This window comes from Parambassis ranga, chromosome 7 (genome assembly GCF_900634625.1).
Source record: "Parambassis ranga chromosome 7, fParRan2.1, whole genome shotgun sequence".
Classification (NCBI taxonomy): Eukaryota; Metazoa; Chordata; class Actinopteri; family Ambassidae; genus Parambassis; species Parambassis ranga.
This window is the reverse complement of record NC_041028.1, coordinates 7,873,369-7,895,196: the sequence shown is the minus strand read 5'-3', so window position 1 is coordinate 7,895,196 and position 21,828 is coordinate 7,873,369. Positions and strand designations below refer to the sequence as shown.

At 42.0% G+C, this 21,828-nt stretch overlaps 2 protein-coding genes across 2 annotated transcripts; one reads left to right on the top strand and one right to left on the bottom strand.

Moving 5' to 3' along the window:
* Positions 1-2: 2 nt before the first annotated feature.
* LOC114438200 (solute carrier family 26 member 6-like) lies at positions 3-8,924 on the top strand. Its single transcript, XM_028409393.1, has 19 exons — positions 3-390; positions 1,565-1,704; positions 1,888-1,998; positions 2,081-2,253; positions 2,324-2,488; positions 3,588-3,740; positions 3,908-3,990; positions 4,367-4,514; positions 5,140-5,253; positions 5,361-5,438; positions 5,532-5,627; positions 5,727-5,833; positions 5,960-6,029; positions 6,300-6,392; positions 6,558-6,668; positions 6,788-7,066; positions 7,153-7,207; positions 7,409-7,539; positions 7,625-8,924. The coding sequence occupies exons 1-19, from the start codon at positions 251-253 to the stop codon at positions 7,649-7,651; spliced, it is 2,274 nt and encodes a 757-aa protein (XP_028265194.1). The 5' UTR covers positions 3-250; the 3' UTR covers positions 7,652-8,924.
* LOC114438201 (sodium- and chloride-dependent creatine transporter 1) lies at positions 8,905-21,310 on the bottom strand. The gene is made up of 14 exons (XM_028409394.1): positions 20,720-21,310; positions 19,291-19,593; positions 16,618-16,749; positions 16,155-16,488; positions 15,891-16,023; positions 14,483-14,617; positions 14,251-14,354; positions 12,573-12,697; positions 12,346-12,458; positions 11,170-11,310; positions 10,861-10,963; positions 10,667-10,767; positions 10,181-10,351; positions 8,905-9,997 (listed from the first exon to the last, which is right to left on the bottom strand). Exons 1-14 carry the CDS (start codon positions 20,748-20,750, stop codon positions 9,869-9,871), a joined length of 2,055 nt encoding a protein of 684 aa, XP_028265195.1. The 5' UTR covers positions 20,751-21,310; the 3' UTR covers positions 8,905-9,868.
* Between the last annotated feature and the right edge of the window lie 518 nt (positions 21,311-21,828).

Here is a 21,828-nt window from a genome sequence, read left to right as displayed (position 1 = left end):
CACACACACAGACACACACACACACACACACATGACTTTGGGTGTGTGTGTGTGAAAGACAGGGACGTGAGGGGAGGTGATTGTTCTCTTAAAAGGACAGGAAGGAAACAGTCACTCCCAGAGACTCTCAGTTTCAGCACACAGTGGGGACACCTGTACATTCCCCCCTCCCACCGAAGAGCACCCTGCACACAGAGGAGAGGAGCTCACACAGCTTCACCAAAGGCCTGCTGAATCCAAACAAAGAGACATGGAGGAGAGGGGTCTTGTGTCCGGGGAGTATTTTGTAAAGAGAGAGATCTTGGATGACTTGCGTCTGGATGAAGTGGCACAGAAAGAGCTGTGGTCCATTAAACCCACCATGGGTGAACGGGTGAAAGCATCCCTGAGGTAAAAATAGTATTTAGAGGACAGATGAGGGGGGGGGGGCAGGAGGCATGACAGACAACGTTGGACCAGGCTAACTGGGTGTACTTTTGCAGAGCCGAAGCTGTTTATGGTGCATGCCTGCACATGTAACTTTGTTGTATTGCTAGCTGAACAACTGATGAATGAGTGAGTGAGTCATACATGACAACTTAATGCACAGCTTTCTTTATCACAAAGCAGAATGATTGCTTATAAACACACGACAGTGCACATTTTTTATGTAGATGGAGTGCTTGTTTTAAGACTTTAAACCTACTGAGCAGTCACAACAGCACATGGGAATATTAAAGAGCTAATATTTACTGTTTACTTAAGTAAAAAGATGTTACATATTGACTGAAGGAGGCAGTCAATATGTACTATGTGTATAATATGTATGTATCAATATTTTGAAATGGTGTGAGCAGTAGCAATGTGTCTTATTCAGAGTGTCTCTCTCACACACAGAGTTAATAACAGCTGTATGTTCTGAAGCTCTCCCAGAAGCATCTGTTCATGGAGGCAGACATTGCTGTATTAATGTTAAATACTTTAAGACTAAAGGGAGCAGCAGCACATCAATGTCAGTGTTATCCGCTGTTCTACAAGGCCAGCTGATAAAACTGTGTAGCAGGTGTAACACTTCACAAGGCTTATTTACATTGTTTAAAGAGTAGTCCTTCACTAAATGTCCAAAAAAAGGTTAATAGATGTATTAATACAAAAGCTATAAGATAATTCAATTGAAGAAAATGAAGAAAATCACTTATACAATATATGCAATATGCAGAAAGTTTGAAATCAGGGAATTCTGTTACATCTCGGTTTTGCATAACTGAAAATCATAAGTTCTCTTACCTCAGTGTCAATGGCTCATTAAGCAAATAAGGGGACAACCTTAGATGAGAGTGAAGATAACTGGTGGTGTATTCAAACAACATTCAACATCCTGATATTGTCCATCGTCAATTAGGCAAAATATACATTTAAACCGTCTACATAATTACTCAAAAAGTAAAGCTGCTTTTATGAAGGTGCCCATTTGAAGGAGATGAGTAACAGCCCTTTATACATGTAACCTCAATTAAAAATGTCACGTCTTCTTTACCCTGCACACAAACAAACTTAACACACATGCTCTGGATGGCTCTTGCAGGTGTTCTGTGGCCAGGCTGAAGCACATAATTGTCAGTTGGATACCCATCCTGAGCTGGTTGCCTCAGTATGCATTCAAAGAAAATGCCATAGGAGACCTGATATCTGGCTGCAGTGTTGGCATCATGCACCTGCCACAGGGTTTGTATGTGTAAATGTGTACATAGGAGAAATGTAAAAGGAGCAGTTTTAGGAAATATCTTCTCCTAGGTGATGTGTTTATTTATGAAGCCTAAGAGTGGAGTGTTATCTTATACTTTTATTTCAAACAACTTTACAGTGGATTTTATATATATATATATATGTGTGTGTGTGTTTTCCCAGGCATGGCGTATGCTCTTCTGGCTTCCTTACCCCCTGTGTTTGGACTTTACAGCTCCCTCTATCCGGTGTTGGTTTACGTCATATTTGGTACTTCCAGACACATTTCTTTGGGTAAGTAGAAACCTGTGTATGTGGGGGGGGGGATCTGAAAGAAAGAAGAGAAAAACAATAAGAAGCTTATGTCTTTGTGTAGGTACATTTGCCGTGGTCAGCATTATGGCTGGGACTGTCACAGAAAAACTGGCACCAGACAGTCTCTTTTATGTAAATGGCACAAACGGGTCAGAAATTGTGGACACTGATGCACAGACTGCATACAGAGTGCAGATAGCCAGCGCCCTAGCAGTGCTAGTAGGAATCTTTCAGGTACGTGTTACTGTGCGCATGTCCACATTCCATACATTCATTGACTTGCTGTCTAATGTTGCATCTTTAGATCCTGTTGGGGGTAGTGAGGTTTGGATTTGTGGTCACCTACCTGTCCGAGCCTCTGGTTCGTGGCTACACTACAGCATCAGCATGTCACGTGTGTGTGTCCCAGCTCAAGTACCTGTTTGGAGTCTCACCGGATCGTTTCTCAGGACCTTTCTCCTTCATTTATGTAAGTGTGACCTGCTTTATCTAACTTTTACTTAAGTGCAGATTTCAGTGATGCTTTGCAAAGTAATATTTTACATACAGAGTAAAAATGTATTCGTAAAACCAAGAAAAAATCATCCCTAACTGCTCTAAAACTGTAAAATGATCCACTTCTGCCTGTCCACTCATTCAGGTATTTACAGTAGCAGCTGACCTCTGAAGTTGTGCAAGGAATTACCTGAGATGACATTTTATATTTGATAAAGATGTCATTTAAGATGACGAAAACCTTTATTTGTCCCACAATGGGGAGATAGCGTTATTGCAACAGCACAGACGCAGTAGTAGTAAAAATAGGATAAGTACATACAGTATAAAGTAAAACTACCAATAAAAGATAAAAGAGTTAAAATAAGATAACATTTTAACATATTAACAGATGCTGCACAGACGAGTGGAGGTAGGACTGGTTTGTAGATTTAACTGCCCACATTAATGTACCTGGCACGCCGCCATACGGTCTTGAGAAGAATTCAAAGCATGCGTGACTACAATCATGAGCATTGTGTATCAGCTCTGTAGGGATGATTTTGCTAGATTATTGTCACATCCTGCCAGTATTGATTTTCCTCCTCTTACTTCACTTGCAGCTACAAACTATAAAAGTGGCTCAAGATGAAACAATCATAGCAGTATGGGCATTTGGGAACCAGCTGGGATAAATATTCTATATTGAGCGTTTTTTTAAAAAAATGGTTAAAAATAACAACAAAAAGTTTTGCCATATTCAACTAAATGTGGTTTGACTTCTGCATCCTCTTATGACTTGTCACCTATTTTCAAAACGTCACTCCAGCTGGTTTCACTTGCAGTTATTTCATTCTCATTTACAGTTAGGAGGTTTTAAATGGGTTAAACACCCTATTAAAAAACATTTGCAATGTGGGTTTAGGAGGCAAACTTGTCACCATTTTTGGAAGCTGAGTCCAGCCCTGAATGACACTTCCTATATACATGTTGTTGTTGTTGTTTATGTTCAACACATGTGGTTGCTTTTTAATTATTTTCTTTGTTTATTCTACTGCTTATTCCCTTCTCCCTCTCTGTTTCTTCCATTTCAGACTCTGGTGGACATTTGCAGCCTGCTGCCTCAGACTAAAGTGCCAGAGCTGGTGGTCAGCCTGCTGTCTCTCACTGTTCTCATTGTGGTCAAAGAAATTAATTCCTGCTACAGCAAAAAGCTGCCTCTGCCCATCCCTATAGAACTCATGGTTGTGAGTTGTTTTCATTTTTATTCCCATTTCTTTCTTTTCTTTTTTCCTTTATGTGTGAGTCCAGCAGGGGGCATCATAGCTGCAATAATCACATCAGACAATTGCTGACCTCATTTTAGGAGAAGGTGTATCTCTGAATCATCAAAAAGTGTGCTTTTTGTTAACAGATAATAGCAGCAACAATGATTACACACTTTGCTGGACTGACTACTACATATAACATCGATGTGGTTGGAGAAATCCCCTGTGGGTGAGTTGTTTTTTTGTGTGTGTGTTTTGTGTGTTTCATGTATTCATGTTTATGGGCTGTTTACAAGACCGCATACACAAACGTCCCACATTTATTTTATGGCTGCCAGACATACATAGATAAGACGATAAGATAAGGCAGCACCAGAACAGCACACTCGACAAAGAAACAGGGTCACGCTGTGTTTGTATGAGTTTCTTCTTCCGTTCCTGGAACACCTCCTGAAGTGAAAAGCTCAATAAATGTTGAGAGAATTGTCACTGTAAATGCAGCTTGCTCCTGTGTGTGTGAGTTTCATGGAATTTTTATTCAGTTCCAGGTTAGGTGTGTTTCCTATATTATGTTTAAAGTGTTGTGTTTTTTCCTTCCTCTCCAGGCTCAATGCTCCGTCTGTTCCAGATTTTTCCCTATTCTCAAAGATTATAGGCGATGCTTTTGCTATCGCCATTGTGAGCTATGCCATCAACATTTCTTTGGGCAAAACGTTTGCCCTCAAACATGGCTACATGGTGGACAACAACCAGGTGAGGAAACCTCACACACACACACAGTGTCAAATGGAGTCTTGACTGTTTCACTACTAGCAAAGAGGATGAGAACTTTGGCCTAACATTAGACTTTAGTCACCCAGTCACCCACAATTTGTCATGACTGTCACATTGGAAAAATACATTCAGGTTGTTCTGCATTAAACTTTGGCTCAACCACAGACAGAAATAAAATGCTGCCTGTCGCTCATAATAAATGTTTGTTTCTGCCATTTATTAACACAGATTGACAAGTCACAGGTTTTATGTCAGACTGAGCTGTGTACCCTTTGCTGAACAAAAACATGTTATGTCAGCTGAATTTTAACACGACACTGACACAACCACAGAAGCATCACAAATTCTTTCTGCTCTGTTTGGGAGCACCTTGGAGCTTCAGCTTGTGAGCTGCTTCGCTAAATTATTGATGCCTTAATGTGCTTTTTGCAATCAAGCATCTTAAATACACCGACCACAGTTGTCAGCATGGCAGCGATGCGGTGACGCTGTTGTAGTTAGTAAATAGTACTAACTAACTAATGCTATTGACCTATGTGTCAGTCATGTGCTTTAAACTTAATTACACAGTGTGTTATGTGTTATGTGCTCTTTTTCTTTCTAGGAACTGGTGTCCCTGGGCCTTAGCAACGGTATTGGTGGATTTTTTCAGTGTTACCCTGTTACTTCTTCCTTGTCTCGCAGTCTTGTCCAGGAGAGCACAGGAGGCAAGACACAAGTAAAAACAAACACACGAGTAACATGCAAGTGATTACACCTGATCTTTATGTTTGGCCTGAGAGCATTTATTCTACAATAAGTGTGTGTTTTTTGTGTATGTGTCAGGTTGCAGGGCTAATTTCCTCCATCATTGTGCTGATCACAGTTTTGAAAATAGGTTCTCTCTTTGAAGATCTCCCAAAGGTAACACCCTCCTTCCTGTACCATTTCTCACTAATGATCAGGATCTGTCCCAGCAGACAATTTAATGACCATGCGTATGTGTGTGTTCCGCAGGCTGTCTTATCAACAATTGTGTTTGTGAATTTGAAAGGAATGTTCATGCAGTTCACAGACATACCTTTGCTGTGGAAGACCAGCAAGGTGGATTTGGTAAGACTTAATCCTCTTTAACAGTCATTCTGCTTAGTTGAATACAGTGTTGTTGCACTGCTGACCCCTTTGACTGTCAGTGTTCATACTGCCCTCTAGCTGGTGTGGATGGTAACATTCATAAGCACCATACTGCTCAACCTGGACCTGGGTCTGGCTGTCTCCATTGTCTTTTCCATGCTCATGTTCATCTTCAGAACACAACTGTAACTACACACCCCTAATTATTAGTTACTGCTGCATATGCAAACACAATGAGAGGCTTCAATGAGATTTACACAGAGCTGCAGGGCCAATTCTTGCTGTAATGATTACATTTTATTACCTTGCAGACCCCGCTACTCTATCCTGGGTAATCTACCAGGCACTGACCTGTATCTGGACACAGACACCTACAGGGAGGTGAGGATTTGTTCTGTATCATATTCATTTTCAGAAAAAATACCTTTCTCAATAGGGAGTCACTGTTACTTCTGTCCACACCTTGTACAGTTTAGTTTCTTAGCTCGACCTTTTTTTCTTTTCTTTTTTGCCACATTTGAGCGTTAATGCCTACTAATAAGAGAATATGCCATCTCCTGGATATCTACTTATTAAACTCTAGAAGAGCTCTTTTTATTCACGAGTAACAGTATGAGTTTGTGAAGCATTCATATTCTGTTCTGCCTGCAGGCTAAAGAGATCCCAGGTATTAAAATATTCCGCTCTTCTACAACAATCTACTACACAAATGCTGAGATGTACATGGAGGCCTTGCAAGAAAAGGTATATGTGTGTGTCCAAGAATCTATGTATTTGCTGTGTGTGCATCTGGTTACAAGATGTAATCCCTGTCCACTGCTACAGCACCCTTAATTGCTTTCATTATCTCTCTCACTCGGCTCACTTTCGCTGCTCTCTCTTTAATGTGATGCTTGGCTGTTTGTGCAGAGTGGAATTGAAATCGGGAAGCTGCTAAAAGCAAAGAAGAAGCAACAAGCAAAGGAGAAGCATAAACAAGAGAAAGAGAAAAAGAAAGCCAAGAAGGAAGCGAAGAAACAAGTAGGATTCCCTGAATGGCACATTTACAGACATCTGCTATTTCCTCTGAAAGATACCAGTCAGTAATATAAACTGTGAAGATTCTAATAAATATTTATACATTTTTAACCTTTTGGCAGGCAAAAACTCTCAGCAGTACGTCTAACGGCACAGCCTCAGAGAAACAGAATGTCTTTTCCTTAACCTTGGGAGCAACAGCTACAAGGAAAGGCCAACTAAACTTTGCTTACCAGCCTGACACAGCCATGTCTGATTCAGATTCAGACCCAGGTTGTTGCGATTATAACAGCATCACGCACCATGGTGATGATGGGAAAGGATCAAGCACGCACAGCATCATCTTAGACATTTCCACAACCAGCTTCGTAGACACAGTGACTGTGAAGACACTGACAAATGTATGTCTGTGTTGATGGTCAAATAAAAGTTCATTGGCACTAGAATGGTAAGACAAAACATATTCAAAATGATCTTATTCTTTCAGATTTTCAGAGACTTTGGAGAGGTTGGTTTGGACATCTATTTCGCAGGGTGCCAAGGTGAGGGACGCAGCAGACAAAACAGACAGACCTGATGTCCTTCAGCTTTAGATAATGAATGCATCAAGGCCTCAGTGGCGCTGCAATGTGCCCCATCAGACATATCAGTTATACACAAATATGAATTCTGATAATAACAAAATGCTTCTCCTCTCTTGTGTCACGCATGTGTTCCTGTTTGTATGTGTGGTCATACATTAGCCTGTGTCATGGAACAGCTGGAAACGGCAGGTTTTTTCTCAGAGGCCATCTCAAAGAGCTGGATGTTTGTCACAGTTCACGACGCAGTGCTTCATATTCTCAACAAACGGGGAACCACAGACTTAATGCTTGTGAGTCACTTTGAATATTTCTTACATTCCTAACATCTCACCTCTGGCTCTTTAATGTTCAAACTCTGTTCTTAATATTTTTCAGGACCTCGCCTGCATCACCCAAATGTGACCAGCAGGGGTCAGATGGTTTCAGTTCTAATCTTCCTCTTTCTCCTCCTCCTCCTCTCTTCCCTTTTGGTTCCATTGCTCACTATTGGTCGCCATTGTCTCCTCCCCCTTTCAGTGGGGGAAAACTGCACCACCTTGACATGGCGGCTGGTTGCCATGGAAATACAGGGAGCCGTTGTTGTGGCAACAGGGTTTTTATGATATCGCCTAATGAGATAGCCAGCCAATACGTCATTGCAGCTCTCTCACCCTGTGGTGTGTGTGAGAGACAGTGAAGGGGCGGGGGCTGAGTGGGAGAATGTAACACTGGACTAATATTTATAGCCTGCATGAGAGAGTAGAGAGTGAGTGAAAGGTTGACTGTGAAGGGAACCGCATATGTGAGAAGTGTGAACACATGCACACACACAAGCCCTGATCTGTGTGTGTCTGTCTGTCTGTCACTGTTTTTTTAGAGAAGGAAGTGTCTCTAACAATGAATCAATAAAACATTTGTCACATGTAATGTGCCATTCCATCTGAAGCTGTGCCTAACACTGCAATATACCTCATTTCATTTGAATAGTGAGCCACATTTACAAAGTGTGTGTGTGTATTTATAGTGGGCTCTCACATGTCTGACTTCTCTAACATCCTGAGCTCCCTTCTATTTTTGGGATTTGGTGTCATCTGCTTTACAACTATTACAAGCTAAACATTGTTTGATAGATCACCAACACACACAGCTTTGCTTTTACTTTAACTTTAAAAAAAGTAATGTTGTTAATGTGTTTTAAAAAAAACACAGAATGTATCGATTGTTTGAAAAGGGGAATTAATGAGTATACTCCTTAAGACTGTAAAAATTATGTGAAGGAATGTTTATCAGTGGGATGTTGAGGCCTCTCTTACTGGGGGGAGGGTACAGACACCTGCTACAACATGTAACTGTTTAACCTGCAGACAAGGTTTTGACAAATTGTTTGTTGGATTATGTATTCTGAATTACTGAATCCTTGTCGTCCTCATAAGCAGTTGCAGGATTAGGTGCTCAAACCAATATTTCTGGTGTTCAAAAATCTCTGGTGCACTGAATATACATCTAGTTATAAGCTGTTTAAGACTGAACTGTATGTGAGATGTTAACATTTTGTAACATTGGTGTGAAGCTGCAACATTATTTGATGTGATTGAATCTGTCTTGTGTTTTATGATTAGAACAGACGATAAAATAATTTAATGAGAACTTGTACAATAAAGACCCATAAAAATATATTCCATCCATCTTTATCTTATCATTTATTGCTTCTCTCCTGACATTGCATCAAGTCTCTTTCCCCTCCCCATGACCCAGCCTCCTGCTCATTGCACAGTTCAGTCGGAAGTTTCTCTCCTTCACTTTCTGTGGAGATAATGATCATCATCGCTTCCAAATATTAACACTGATTCACAGACCCTACGATACAGTGGATACTTAAGTTAGTTCATAATACACAGCTGGAAGAGGTGACTTGAGTATTTTTTGTTTGTTTGTTTTGTTTTTACAAATGGAAGTTAATTTTGTACAGTTAATTCTGAGAGCACAGTTGGCAGAAAACAATGGCCGAGGCAATGTCACACATAAATGAAGACACCACTGCCATGGTCCAACACACACTCCTTACAGACACATTCACACACCCACAACACGCACATGTACAGATGCACAGGCACGGGCATATGCGCACAACGACCATGACGTATAAGCAGCAGATATGAGGTCTTTTCTTTGAATCACCATGATGTTTTTAAATTTCTGCTGGATCAGGACAAAATGACATGGTGGTTTAGGACGGATGAAGCTGCTGAAACCCTGACAGAGAGGCGCAGAAAGGGAAGAGATTGCAACTACACCAGACACAGCACACTCACAGGACAAGACACAACGGGACGGCACAAAGGCGGAGAGGGCAGAAAGAGAGAGGGGAGAGAGCCAGCGAGGTAGAGTTAGAAAAACAGTGCAGAGGGTATATCAGCCTGTGATGACTGTATAGGTGGGGGTGTGTCTCAGTTCTTTTTCCAATCTAATCTTTGGTCCATTTGTCCAGGGATTTATCATAGCTTTGAAAGTGTGGGTAGTGTAACTAATATGCCAATTTCACTCATACAGTTAAGTGTAGAGTGCATGTATTTTTTTTAATCTATGTTTGTGCTGATGTCTAAGATGACCTTGGCTCTGTGTTCTGTAGAGCTTGGCTCATCAGATGACACTCTCGAAAAGTAGGGTGCTCTTGGTTCCTGCAGGGGGCAGCAGTTTAGCTTCACTCTCAGGGGCCAGGTACTCCAGGTGATGTCTGCCCCATACTGGGGTGGTTAGGTGCTGCCATCGCTACAGAGAAACAGACAAGGACAGCATGAGCTGTTTATAGTTAAACTTTATCTTTTCATGACCCATCTCTAATGAGTAATGACGAGAGGAGAGGGAGGATATCCAAGGAGACACATTCCTACTGATTCTATCAACAATTATAAATGCATATAAACATGCATGCCTGCACCCAGGAATACTGACCTCCCGCAAAGATCCTTTGCAGCGCAGTAGTTTGTAGAGAACAGTGACAGGAATACAGAGCATCGAGGATAGAGCCAGTGCCCAGCCAAGCACCTCTCCCCAAACAGGGTATGTGTACACTGTGTTGTATGTCAGGGGCTTGTAGTTCACCACATGGAACAGGAAAACTGCCTACAGGCACACAAAAATATGAGCAGTTTGCAACTGGTAAGTAAAGTCTGCACATTCTCACACTGTGACAACAGAACAGATCGATTGCCAATAACAGATTAACAACATGCTTGCTGCACCAAATCCATATTTTTGCTTTGGAACCTGGCTTCAAGTTGGACAATTATTTTCCCCTATTAAAGCATTGTGGTTTGGCTGCAATTTCACAACAATGCACATTTCAAACCTCACTATTGTCTGGGCTACCAAAAGACCACAAAAATGTTCTTGATTAAAAATGTTTTTTTCAGAGCTATGAAAAAGAATGGTACATACCACACAGACAAAAGGTGTAATGTAGGACCAGCACCACTTCATGTAGGGTAAGGGCTGATAGCCAATCATACGAGCCACATCATCCATGAATCGGTCTGCGCCTGACGGGGGGACAGAAGAATGTTGTGATAAAGCACTTCATTGTGCAGTTTATAGTGTACTGTTTGTACTGTAATTGTGTGTTATTGTCTCACCATAGACCCATGCAATCACCACACACTCCCAGAAGGCCTGCCACAACAGAGTGATGCCACTGGCAGAGTAGTAGTCAAACAGCTGGAAGACATACATCCCTCCCTGACAGAGAGAGAGAGAGAGAGAGAGAGAGCAGTTAGCATGTAGACCATTCTTTTAGTACTTAATGTGTGACCTCTTTCCAGCCTCGTCTGCAGTTTAGACTTTCATCCCAGTTTAATTCTGTTTTACTCTACTTACAATTTAAAGTTTAATTTATATTGTCCACCTGAAGAATACAACAAAATCACATCTAAAAGTCTTTGTACCTCGGTGACCATGGACATGTCAATGAGGAAGCAGATGATACAGCAGATGGCAGCTACCACCTCTCGCCGCAGGGAACCCAGGACAGATTTAGGGGGTAGCATGTCCATGATTCCTGTTATCAAACCCTCTACACCGACAAACTGGAAAAAAAGGAGCAAGGAGAGAAATTAAAGAATGAAAGAAAGCCCAAGGGACGAGGGTCACACAAAGGCTAGTGTGGTTCTTTTTCTCACACTGGTCCAGACTTGGAATTTATTAATTATCCCCGACAGGAATGCCTCAAAAGTTATTTACTACTTCTAGACGTCATCTCTTTCTAATTCAGGGAAAACACTCTTCGCAAACTCTGGAGCATGCTTCTGACTCTGTGAAATTTTAGCTTTGTTAATTACTAACATACAACAATATACATGTTGTACTAGAAAATAACATCACTGTGTTCACTAGATGACTCAGATATATCAAACATTAATATCCAAGAAAACAGCACACAAGAGAAAATGGAGAAATTAAAATAAGGGGTTAAGATCTATACACAGAGTTCTTTGTTTCAGTACAGTGCTGGCACTGAATCAGCCCCATGACTACTCAATAACTTTCCTTCTCAAACAATCATGTTAGATGCACTGAACTGCAAATGCGTTTGCAGTGTACTTGTTATTTTGCAGGTGATTACATAGGCCCAGTTTCTCTGTGCAAGAATGTTTATGTGTATGTTTGCAGGAGCATGATGAGTTAAGAGGATTGGAGCTGCGCAGTTATTTTTACATCATTTAATAGAAATGTCAGCACAGTCATAGGCAGTGTGGCAGGAAAAAAAAGAAAACGATGGATGGAGAAGAAATGAGGGAGAGAATGGAAAGTGAGAGTAAATGAATGGATTGGAGAGCAGACAGACGCTCTCTGTGTGAATCAGACAGAAGCTCATTGACAAATCCCTGGGCTGCAAAACAATGGATGTAGGCACTGGCTCAAACAGACACACAACAAACAACCTGCTAAGAAATGCAATGCTAAAAGTGGACATGATGTGTTTACAGTGTTTTTGTGAAAGGAAGTGAGTGGAATTTAGATCAGCCATATATATGTATAAATATGCTAATACATTACCTTCTATGCTAAATCCTTTTTTCTACTTTTAAAGGAGGATATAGCAAAGAAAACCCCAGTATTACCTGACTGTCCAGGCCCAGTATGAGCAACATGAAGAAGAAAAGTGCTGCCCAGAGCGGTGCTAGAGGCATCAGAGTCACAGCCTTGGGGTAGGCTATAAATGCCAGACCTGGACCTGCACATTAACAAACAGAGGTAAGAGCATTGAAGCTAAATAGCTCTCACTGTCAATACTTAGCTCATTACAGTGGAGATTAGGTGACCACATTGTGGGGAGCTACTTTCTTACCACTCTCAGCTACCTTACTGATGTCGACTCCTTGCTCTGCAGCCATGAAACCCAGCACAGAGAACACCACAAAGCCTGCAAAGAAACTGGTTCCACTGTTAATGATTGCCAGTACAAACGCATCCCTGCAGAGAAACACAGAGGGAAAGACAGGAGACGGAACAGACATTATAACATTTTGTAACATGAGGCCCATGTACTGTGAGATACTCAAGGCAAACATTAGCATAGAGAATATGGATGTCAAAAAGGGATCAATAGCAATTTCTCTGAAAGCTGTCCTACTCTTTATCATAGGCAGGTGGAGAACACATAAGAGAGGAGAAAGACGGACAGCGAAACTCATTCTGACTTCTTGTACATATATACAGTATACATCTAGCAATGTAGTAATGAATCAATTATCATTCAAGCATTTAAGTAGAAAATCAAAGACCTTCCTGTTATCTGGCTACAGGCTGAGGAATGACCTGTTTATCTTGACAAGTCTAGCTGGCACCAGCAACCAAGAATCCTTAGTAATATGAAGAATGTATAAACACACTGTACAGACTCTAAGTATCAGCAGTATAGAAACAAGCCCACGTCAAGTTAAATGATGAAAAAACAACAACAAACATACACACAGTAGATGTCCAGACACCAGAGGAGAAAGTGATTGGTCATTAGGTAGCTAATTTACAACTCATCCACTCCTCTCTCTACTCTCTCAACTGATCAGTCAGCCCTCCCACACTCAGTGCCAGGTTAAGCTGAATTTATAGTCTGTCTTCACTGCAGGTTGGATGGTTGGATAGCTTCAGGGCAACAAGACAGCTTCCTACACTACAGGATTTGACAGAGATTGGGGCATAAGGCAGACCTCCCTTTAAGTCAAGAGTTAATTTCTACATCGTTTTACTGACATGACCCAAAAACTATGCATTAATATCTAAGAACAGCTTATGGAAACATTATACTATCTATTTCCTTGCCCACTGCAGTGTGTGTGAGAAACAGAGCTGACATACCTCAGAATGCAAACGGATCTTTCAACTTCCAATTAAGGTCAAGGGAGAGGAAATGTCAGATGGCAGGGTGTATTTACAAGGTCTCTCCTATTATGGACATTCCAAATATGCAACCAAGTGCTGAGATTTATCTAAACAAAATCCTTATTATCACTTTGGAAGGTCTTAATAAGTTTACATATCTGTTTGTTTAGGCTGAACACATGCAAGCTTATCAGCCAGCAGCAAAAACATCAAGGTCAGCACGTCTCTCACTATAACTGATTTCTACAGCCTTACAAAAGTTTGCTTGAAAATAAATGAGAGCTGTTAATTATCTGGGGCTGAAGAGTGTGTATTCACTTTTATTTTGAGTAGTGATGAAAATACTGCTAGGATGGCTTTTGACTGTATTTTCCATGCAGACTCATTTAGCATTATTCAAGTCTAATGGTTATTGTGGTGTTTAGAGAACCGCACAGACCTTACAATAACACAACTGATTGTTGTTTTTTGGTGAAAAGGAGCTGATCTTTTTGGGAGTTTAAGTTGCTTTTGTTCTGTTGTAACATATTTTTAATGAAAGTGTTTGGGTAGTATTCCAGTCCACAGTCACATGCAGAGTGAGGCTGTGACCTTTTCTTTCCCAGTGACACTGGTGTCTGAATTTATGTTGTGTGTGAACTCACTGGTAACAGTTGTTATGGAAGCGGTTGTAGCTGCCCAGTGCTGTCAGGGCGCCCAGTCCGATGGCATAGGAGAAAAAAATCTGAGTGCCAGCATCAATCCACACCTAAAATAAACAATTTTAAAAAATTATATGCCACAGTATTTTTTGCTTTTATGTAAGTCTGTCATATTTTCTTGTGATTACACTGCTATAGAACACAAGACAACAGCAAGCCTATGCAAAAGTTAAACCTGGGCTTCTCCAAGTTTGGACCAGTCAGGTTTTAAGTAGTAAACAATGCCATCCAAAGCTCCAGGTAGAGTGACTCCATGGGCCAGAAGAACAACCAGAACCAGGTAAGGGAACAGAGCAGTGAAGTACACAACCTGCAGAGAAATGGAAAAAAGAGAGCAGTGAAGTACATCTCTAGATACTTTTGGACCAATACTATTATAAACTTGGGGTAGGGAGGTGAAGTTTAGGTGCTAGGCATTAACTTGCATTAAGTGAAAGTAGAAAACTCCACAGTAAACACTTACAGCCCTCACATTACATGATGTAAGTACATAAAAAGATGTGGTTATATAATGAATTTAACAGGCTAGCTGGAAAGGTTTAGTGCTTATCAAAATGCTTCAACAGCTATGGTCAAATGCAAGTGCACCTAACTATGTTTTTATCACTTTTATTAAGCAATTACCTGCTTTGCAAATACTCAAGTCATAAGTAGAAGCCCATTAGGTCCTTCCTGTAGTAGATGTGTAATGGGCCTGTCATGTTACATTGAAGAAAACGTAGCCTGCAAATGGAAAGCCAGACAATTTGTAAACCTCCTGCAATAGCAGGGGTTTTTGGCAGACCTTTTCAGAAGGTAGTTTTTGTTAAGTTATGCTGAGAAAGCCACCCCCTGCTATCTAGTAGAAGCATCAAGTACCAGCTAAATCAGTGTGGTAAGAGCAAAGCAGTGAGAAAGCACATATTTGCCTTGATCTAGGGTGAACATGGGCCAAAAAACCCCTTTCCAGCTTTCAAACATCTCCATGGTGGAAAGTTACTAATCAGCTTAAAGCTGGCTGGCTCAATCTACTTTCATTATTATTTTTTTTTCACCTCCTCTATGAGCTTTGGCTAACTCTGGAGACACACGTATGCAAACATCTCCTTATGCTACAGAAAAAAGGGAAGTGTTCTTTATTCAAATATATTACAGTACACACATATACACCAGTGAGAAGTGTGAATGTTTTTTTCTCTGCTGCTAAACAGAAGTGAATCTGAACAATGCATATGTAAAGTATGGCATAATAATGAGATCAGTGGGAGATTATAGCCTGACTGAAAACAACTGCAGAAATTAAATATTCAACAAGTACACGTGTGCTTCTATTTGTGTTCATATGTGCTTTAGTCTAGACACTGATCCTCTCACTATACTAAAGCAGATTTGAGGTCAAAGGGCAAAATGTTGCAATTATTTAAACCTTTGCAGAAAGCACTGGATATATGGTCTGCACTCCATGAACCCTGATAGTGGCAAGAACTATTTTGTGCACAACATGCATATGAAGCTATAAATAATTATCTGCCCCTCTCCCTTAAACCCAAATGGTGATGTGTGACATTCCATAATGTGAATTGTACAGGCTAAAACCACATTACCTTGCCAGTAGATTTGACGCCTTTCCACATGCAGAAGTAAACAATGATCCAGGTGGCTATGAGGCACAGCACCATCTCATAGCTTATGTCACCAGGCTCGTGCAACCCTCCTGACAGGCGAAGTACTTTGCGCCTAGAACGAAGCACAAAGAAATGTATTGATGAGAAATGACAAAAATCTGAATAATCCAAGACCAATAAATACAATCTGGCAGAGTTTTGATAGTATTTTAAAGACTTAAAAAACATTGTGAGTTCACATACTCCCAGAACTCGATAACTGGGGAGCGCAAGCCCTCGGCCTCCAAGCAGCTGCCATTGAGGAGAAGCTGGGCAGAGGAAAGGTTCAGTGGGGATGTGGAGGAGAGGATGGTGGACGGGGTGGCATCAGACGGCAAAGCAGGCTGGGCAGCACTGCGGTTGTTGCAGGTGCGTCGGAAGTCCTGTGTACAGTTGGGGGTGTTCCAGGGGTGCCCACAGGTGGCCCACGGCAGCGGGTTAGTGAAAGAGTGGAAGAGAAAGTAGAGGCCCCACACAAGGATCATGATGTAGTAGGTGTTACAGAAGAACACAATCACCATTGAGGCCAAGCCCAGACCTGAAGAGGGAGAGGGAGAGAGAGAACTATGGGTAACACACTGAATATAGATAAATACATGACACAATGAGCCAGACTGTCTTTGTCAGCAGAACACATAAAGGTACCAACAATCACAGACATATGTACCTTTGAAGAGGGGTGCGATGTTCCATGCAGAGACTCCTCCCTGCTTCATGAACTGACCCAGTGCAATCTCCAGGAAGAAGACTGGGATGCCCCCGATGAACACGATCAGCAAGTACGGGATCAGGAAAACCCCTGAAACACAGGATTAAATAAATAATAAATACACAATGTATCTATCACTTGGCATCTAAAGACAGCAGTGTTGGCTGAAACACTTTCAATCTGGGAAGTAATGAAGTAATGCCCCATATACTAAATTCAAGCAGTAGCATGGACAAGTATTAGTATTAGTTTTTAACCTCCACCATTTTGTCAATTGTCCTTCACATCATGTATTAATCTGATGCCAGTCATTGTTGAAAGTTTTTAAGGACACAGGCTGCATTAATAATTAGGCAACACAAAACAGTAACAAAGAAGACGAGATGGGGAAGAAAAACAAAGGACAAAAGAGCGAACGCAAGAGAGAGGGACAGACAAGGCCATAAATAAGAGACACATTGAAAATCTATATGGGAGATAACAACACTGCCTCCCAGTCCACATGTTTGTCCTTGAACCTGAAAGCTGCCTGATGAGGAGACAGACTATCTAATGAAGCAGGGAATAAGACAACAGGCTGAAGCAGGAGTTATTAGTCCTGATTGACATCTAGGACTTCTTAGTTTCATTTTGACTAGCAGGAGAACTCAGAGTTTTCTATTAATAACCCTGTTTGCGCTCTCATACAGTAGCAGCAGCGTTCTCTGATCGGTAAAACAAAAGCCATAAAAAGGCAGCATGAGACACTGAACTTCCTAAATCCAATTGCAACAAACTGGTGTGAATAATGAAATAGCTGAGTGATGCCACCACAATGCGCAGATGGAAAGGAGTCACATGACCAGCTATGACGCAGAGCAGAAAGAGGGCTAAGAAGAAAGGAGGGAAAGATGGATAGATTACAGGAGAGGCGGGCAGGAAAAAAAACTAGGACAACACTGCAGGAAACGTGGTTCAACAAATAACACAAAAAATGACACACCATGGCATTGACCTGGTACCCCTGTAACAGTGCCCTTGCTCTGCAATTTGTGCCTCATTCAGTTCATCATTCTTTATGTCACTCTCTGAGAGCAGAGGGCTGTAGCCATATAAGGAAACATTTGTGAGTCTAAGAGAGAAAGGGGTGGGAGAGCAAGAGAGATGCAGAGGGAAAAAGAGAGAGATACAATAAGATGAGTGAATGGAATGACTGGAGAAAATGCTTGTTCTGACATACCCCAACATATTGGGCAAATCATCAAGGACTTGCACCCTTAATAGGCTTAAAAGTAAATCCTCTCAAATCATAACGGGACCAGACAGACCAGGACTAGTGGCACAGTTACAAACATACAAGATCCGCAGAGCGTTATTTCTGTGCTTTTACAGTACCTTCACCTATCGCTGTCTCCAGCTGAATGTTTCTTTGTTTCAGTAACAAGCAGTTATTACTAAAAGCCACAGCTCTTATCTGTTAACTCTGTTGTGTTACAAGGTGCACTGTGGGCTTGTCAAGGGCGCCGATGTAGCGGATGTGAGTGTGCTGACGTTGAGGGGCTGGTACAGTCACTGGATGGTTATTGTGTGACATATCCATATGCCTCCTTATCAGGAAGAGGGTGAAAGAGAGAGCACCTTTGTGTGCCTCATGAGTGCTGGGCAGGGGGTGGACCATGTGAGGCAGGCCATTGTTATACGATACCAGAAGGTGGGTATCAGAGCCACTGGTCACAAGACACACACACATAAGAGAGAGAGAGAGAGAGAGAGAGAGAGAGAGAGAGGGAGGGCTGGACTAAAAAGGACACACACACACACAAAGTCACACATTCAGTTTCATTTCAACTCAACGCCTCATAAAAAAACAGAAATGTGGGCGGGGCAGAGATAAGGAAAAGTCAAGGCCAAAAGCTGCAGTCAGGTCAGGTTACTGTTGGACAGGTTGGCACATATGAAACAAGGATACAAGGCTTACATCCAAATGAGAGCAAGTAGTGTAGGGCAACTTGTACTAAGTCCGCCTGTTAGGCAACCAGCGGCTATAATAAATAAAGTGTGGGAATCACGTGGGAAGCTTTTGAGCTACGTGTTCACAGACACGCAGGCCCAGCATGGTCTACCTGCTATTAAAGTATTATATCTCACCTGACTGTCTTATGACTGTCTATCTGAGCTTATACAAACTGTTATATATTTATCTAAGGAGCCAAGATGATACTCCCAATAGAGAACATTCTCTTTCTAGATTTACTAGACAGTATTTTCTTAGAAATGCATAGTTAGCTCTCAATGTTTGGCCTGAATTCTATCCTGTGTTTGTGGATAGGGGCTTTCCTAGACAGCTGGGATAGGCAGACAACAAAGGAGAAATCATCTGTACAGAGAAACTTGCCAGCCCAAGAAATGTGGCAGGCAAAGCACCAGGTGGGCTTCAGGGCTGTAATCTCAGCCCTCTTTTGTTTACCCTGCAAATGTAGCGCTACATCTACCTGCTTATACTGTGGGTGTTTATATCAGTGTTTGCATGCACTTATTTCAAGCAGTGATGATGGACCACACAGTGAGGATGTCATATTTTTGTTCCAACAATATCCATCACTATGCACACATAACAAAGACAATTAAGTACGCAGTCCTTTTGAAGCTCACCTCCTCCGTTCTTGTAGCAAAGGTAAGGGAAGCGCCACACGTTGCCTAAGCCGACAGCAAAGCCCACACAGGACATGATAAAGTCCATCTGTCTGGTCCAGGTTTCTCTCTCTGCCACTGGTACTGCTACAGCCCCATTTACAGTCCCGGCTGCATCCCCGTCCTGTGTCTGTGGCGGGCCAGCCCCTCCGCCCTCACCACACCCTGGGCCTGCTCCAGGTACAGGCACCAGGGGGCGAGCTGACCCCCCACCCTCCTCCTCGGACAGGGTCCCTGCCTCCAACTGGGGGATGCTGATTTCACCTGGACAGAAAAAAAAACAGATAGTCAAAAGAAGCCAGGAGACGAACGGAAAGGGATCATTCAGTCTGAGTGACACAGATAAAATATCCACCATGTCAAAAACAATGCAGCTTTAACATTTCTAAAGTATGCACACAACACGTCAGCACTGGAAACACATGAACCACAGAGTCTTGGACCAGACTGAATGGAGTGAGAGAGAGACAGAGGGAGGGAGACTGCACGCCTTCCATTCATTGCAATAAATAGCACAACCATAGCCAATTATTATAACAGGACTGAAATCATTATAATTATAATATAATTATAACCATATACACTTGATATTTGTCTGTGTGTGTAAACTGCCCGCATGTCGTTGTCATCATTAAGCCCTCCCCCCCGATTTTCATTCTGCCTCTGTCACTGTAGTGATTAGTGTGATGCGGTACATCACAGCAGAGAGCCACCTTAAGATGTCACGCTTTTGTTTTCCATTCATCTCGCACACCTCTCAACAAACACATGCAGACTCTCACATTCAAGTAAATGTCACTTTGTTAGTGGCCATGATGTTAGATCCAGCCGCTCTGTGCTGGATGCAAAGCTAAGGCAGATGAATCCAGATCAGAGCAGTTTGAGGGGGTGTATGAGAGAGAGAGGGGAAAGGAGTCAAAGGGGGTAAGAAATGTAAACATCTGTGCAGGGGCAAATGTTCAGACACTTTTTTATCAGCAGGGATCATTTCCTAGCTTAAGCTGAAGTGAGACACTTAAGCAAAAAATGTGCTGTTTGTCATGATAACAGTTCTCTTGTAAGCAGACTGATGTGTGAGTCACAAACATGACCAGCCTTACCTACCTCAATGATGATGGCTAACACTTCAGGCAGTAATTCATTGGAGGAATAGAGGTGACAAGTGCTCAGCAAATATACTAATAAGTCACATGTGGTGCCATGTTTATGCCTTTAGTGATGTAATAGAGAATAGGTTGAGGCAGTGCAGCTGATGTAAGGCTGCTTTTATCCCAATGAATAATGTCAAAGGTGACGGATGCTTAAATTCACCTGCATGTGTTTAGCTGGTGGATGAATTAACCTGCATTTAAAAAAAAAAAAATAAAAAACAGAAGGAGGTCATACTCACCTTGGCTGTTCTCTTCCAACTCAGGTGACATTTTGTTGGGCACAAAAAAAATTGTTATTTATTTTGTCTTTAAAGCAAGCAGGCTGTTTGTATTTAGCCAGGGGGAAGTTTAGTGAACGCCTGGCTGGCTCAGAGAGGCAGACACACAGAGAGAGATGTAGCCACAATATGCAGCCTTCCAGTTGTCTTTTTGATTTTATGAGTTTTTTTTTTTTTGCTTTTTTTTTGTCTCCTTCCTGAAACAATTATTTAAAAAAAAATCGCAGTTTTTGTGATTATCGCACGGTGGAACCCCTCAGCTCAGCCAAGAGATGGAAAATTTTTCACAAAGCGCCGCGGTCAGTTCAGCCCCGGACGGAGGAGATTCAAAAGCAGTCGACGAAGCACTTGAAGGTAAGCCTGAAGAATCTCATGGATAACAGTTAAATGAAAATAATACTGCGCCTTAAGGGAAAGATTTGTCTTTTGTCTCAGGAGCCCAGTCAGAAGTCCATGAACCTGTACGGGATGCCGCAGTTCGACGGACGGAGAATGTGATCTACTCCGCTGTCCGTGCACTGTAACGGCTGCTCTCTCTCTCTCTCTCTCTCTCTCTCTCTCTCTCTCTCTCTCTCTCTCCCCCTCCTCTCCTCCTCCTCCTCCGCCTCCCCCCCGCCTCCTCGCGCTGTCGGCTGACGTGATTGGCTGGAGTGTCCAGTGCGGCGCGCACAGCATCAGCAGCACCGCGCCGTCAAAACGAGTCACAAGGATGGGTTTATTTCGCTCTCATTCTCTCTACAGATGCGTCCTTGACCTAAAATCACGCAAATAAGTGCGGGTGGGTGCTCCAAAGCGCAGCCTGGTGGCGTCTGACTCGCTCTGTTTATTTGCTCCATATCTCGATGCGATAGGGAGGGTGTTAAAGGTATCATAGCTTTGAATTATGATAATATCTATATAACCAGTTACACCTGTTATCAGTTACACACAGGTCCCAACGGTTTTTTTCCACTGTGCAGGCAACATGTCTGCGCAACATCTGTCAATGATATCCCAGTGAAGAGTCATTTCTGTCTGACTCATATGGTATGCAGCCTTAGACAAGTCACTGAGATGCTGAATTTGATATT

Bases quoted from the DNA above. Each gene is read 5' to 3' on its own strand.
- LOC114438200 (XM_028409393.1), top strand. From the start codon at position 251: ATGGAGGAGAGGGGTCTTGTGTCCGGGGAGTATTTTGTAAAGAGAGAG. The intron at 5,628-5,726 runs GTAAGACTTAAT...ACTGCCCTCTAG, and splicing joins AGACCAGCAAGGTGGATTTG to CTGGTGTGGATGGTAACATT. The intron at 5,834-5,959 runs GTAACTACACAC...ATTACCTTGCAG, and splicing joins TTCATCTTCAGAACACAACT to ACCCCGCTACTCTATCCTGG.
- LOC114438201 (XM_028409394.1), bottom strand. From the start codon at position 20,750: ATGTCACCTGAGTTGGAAGAGAACAGCCAAG. The intron at 12,459-12,572 runs GTAAGAAAGTAG...GTTAATGTGCAG, and splicing joins CAGTAAGGTAGCTGAGAGTG to GTCCAGGTCTGGCATTTATA. The intron at 10,964-11,169 runs GTACAAAGACTT...TCTCTCTGTCAG, and splicing joins ACATGTCCATGGTCACCGAG to GGAGGGATGTATGTCTTCCA.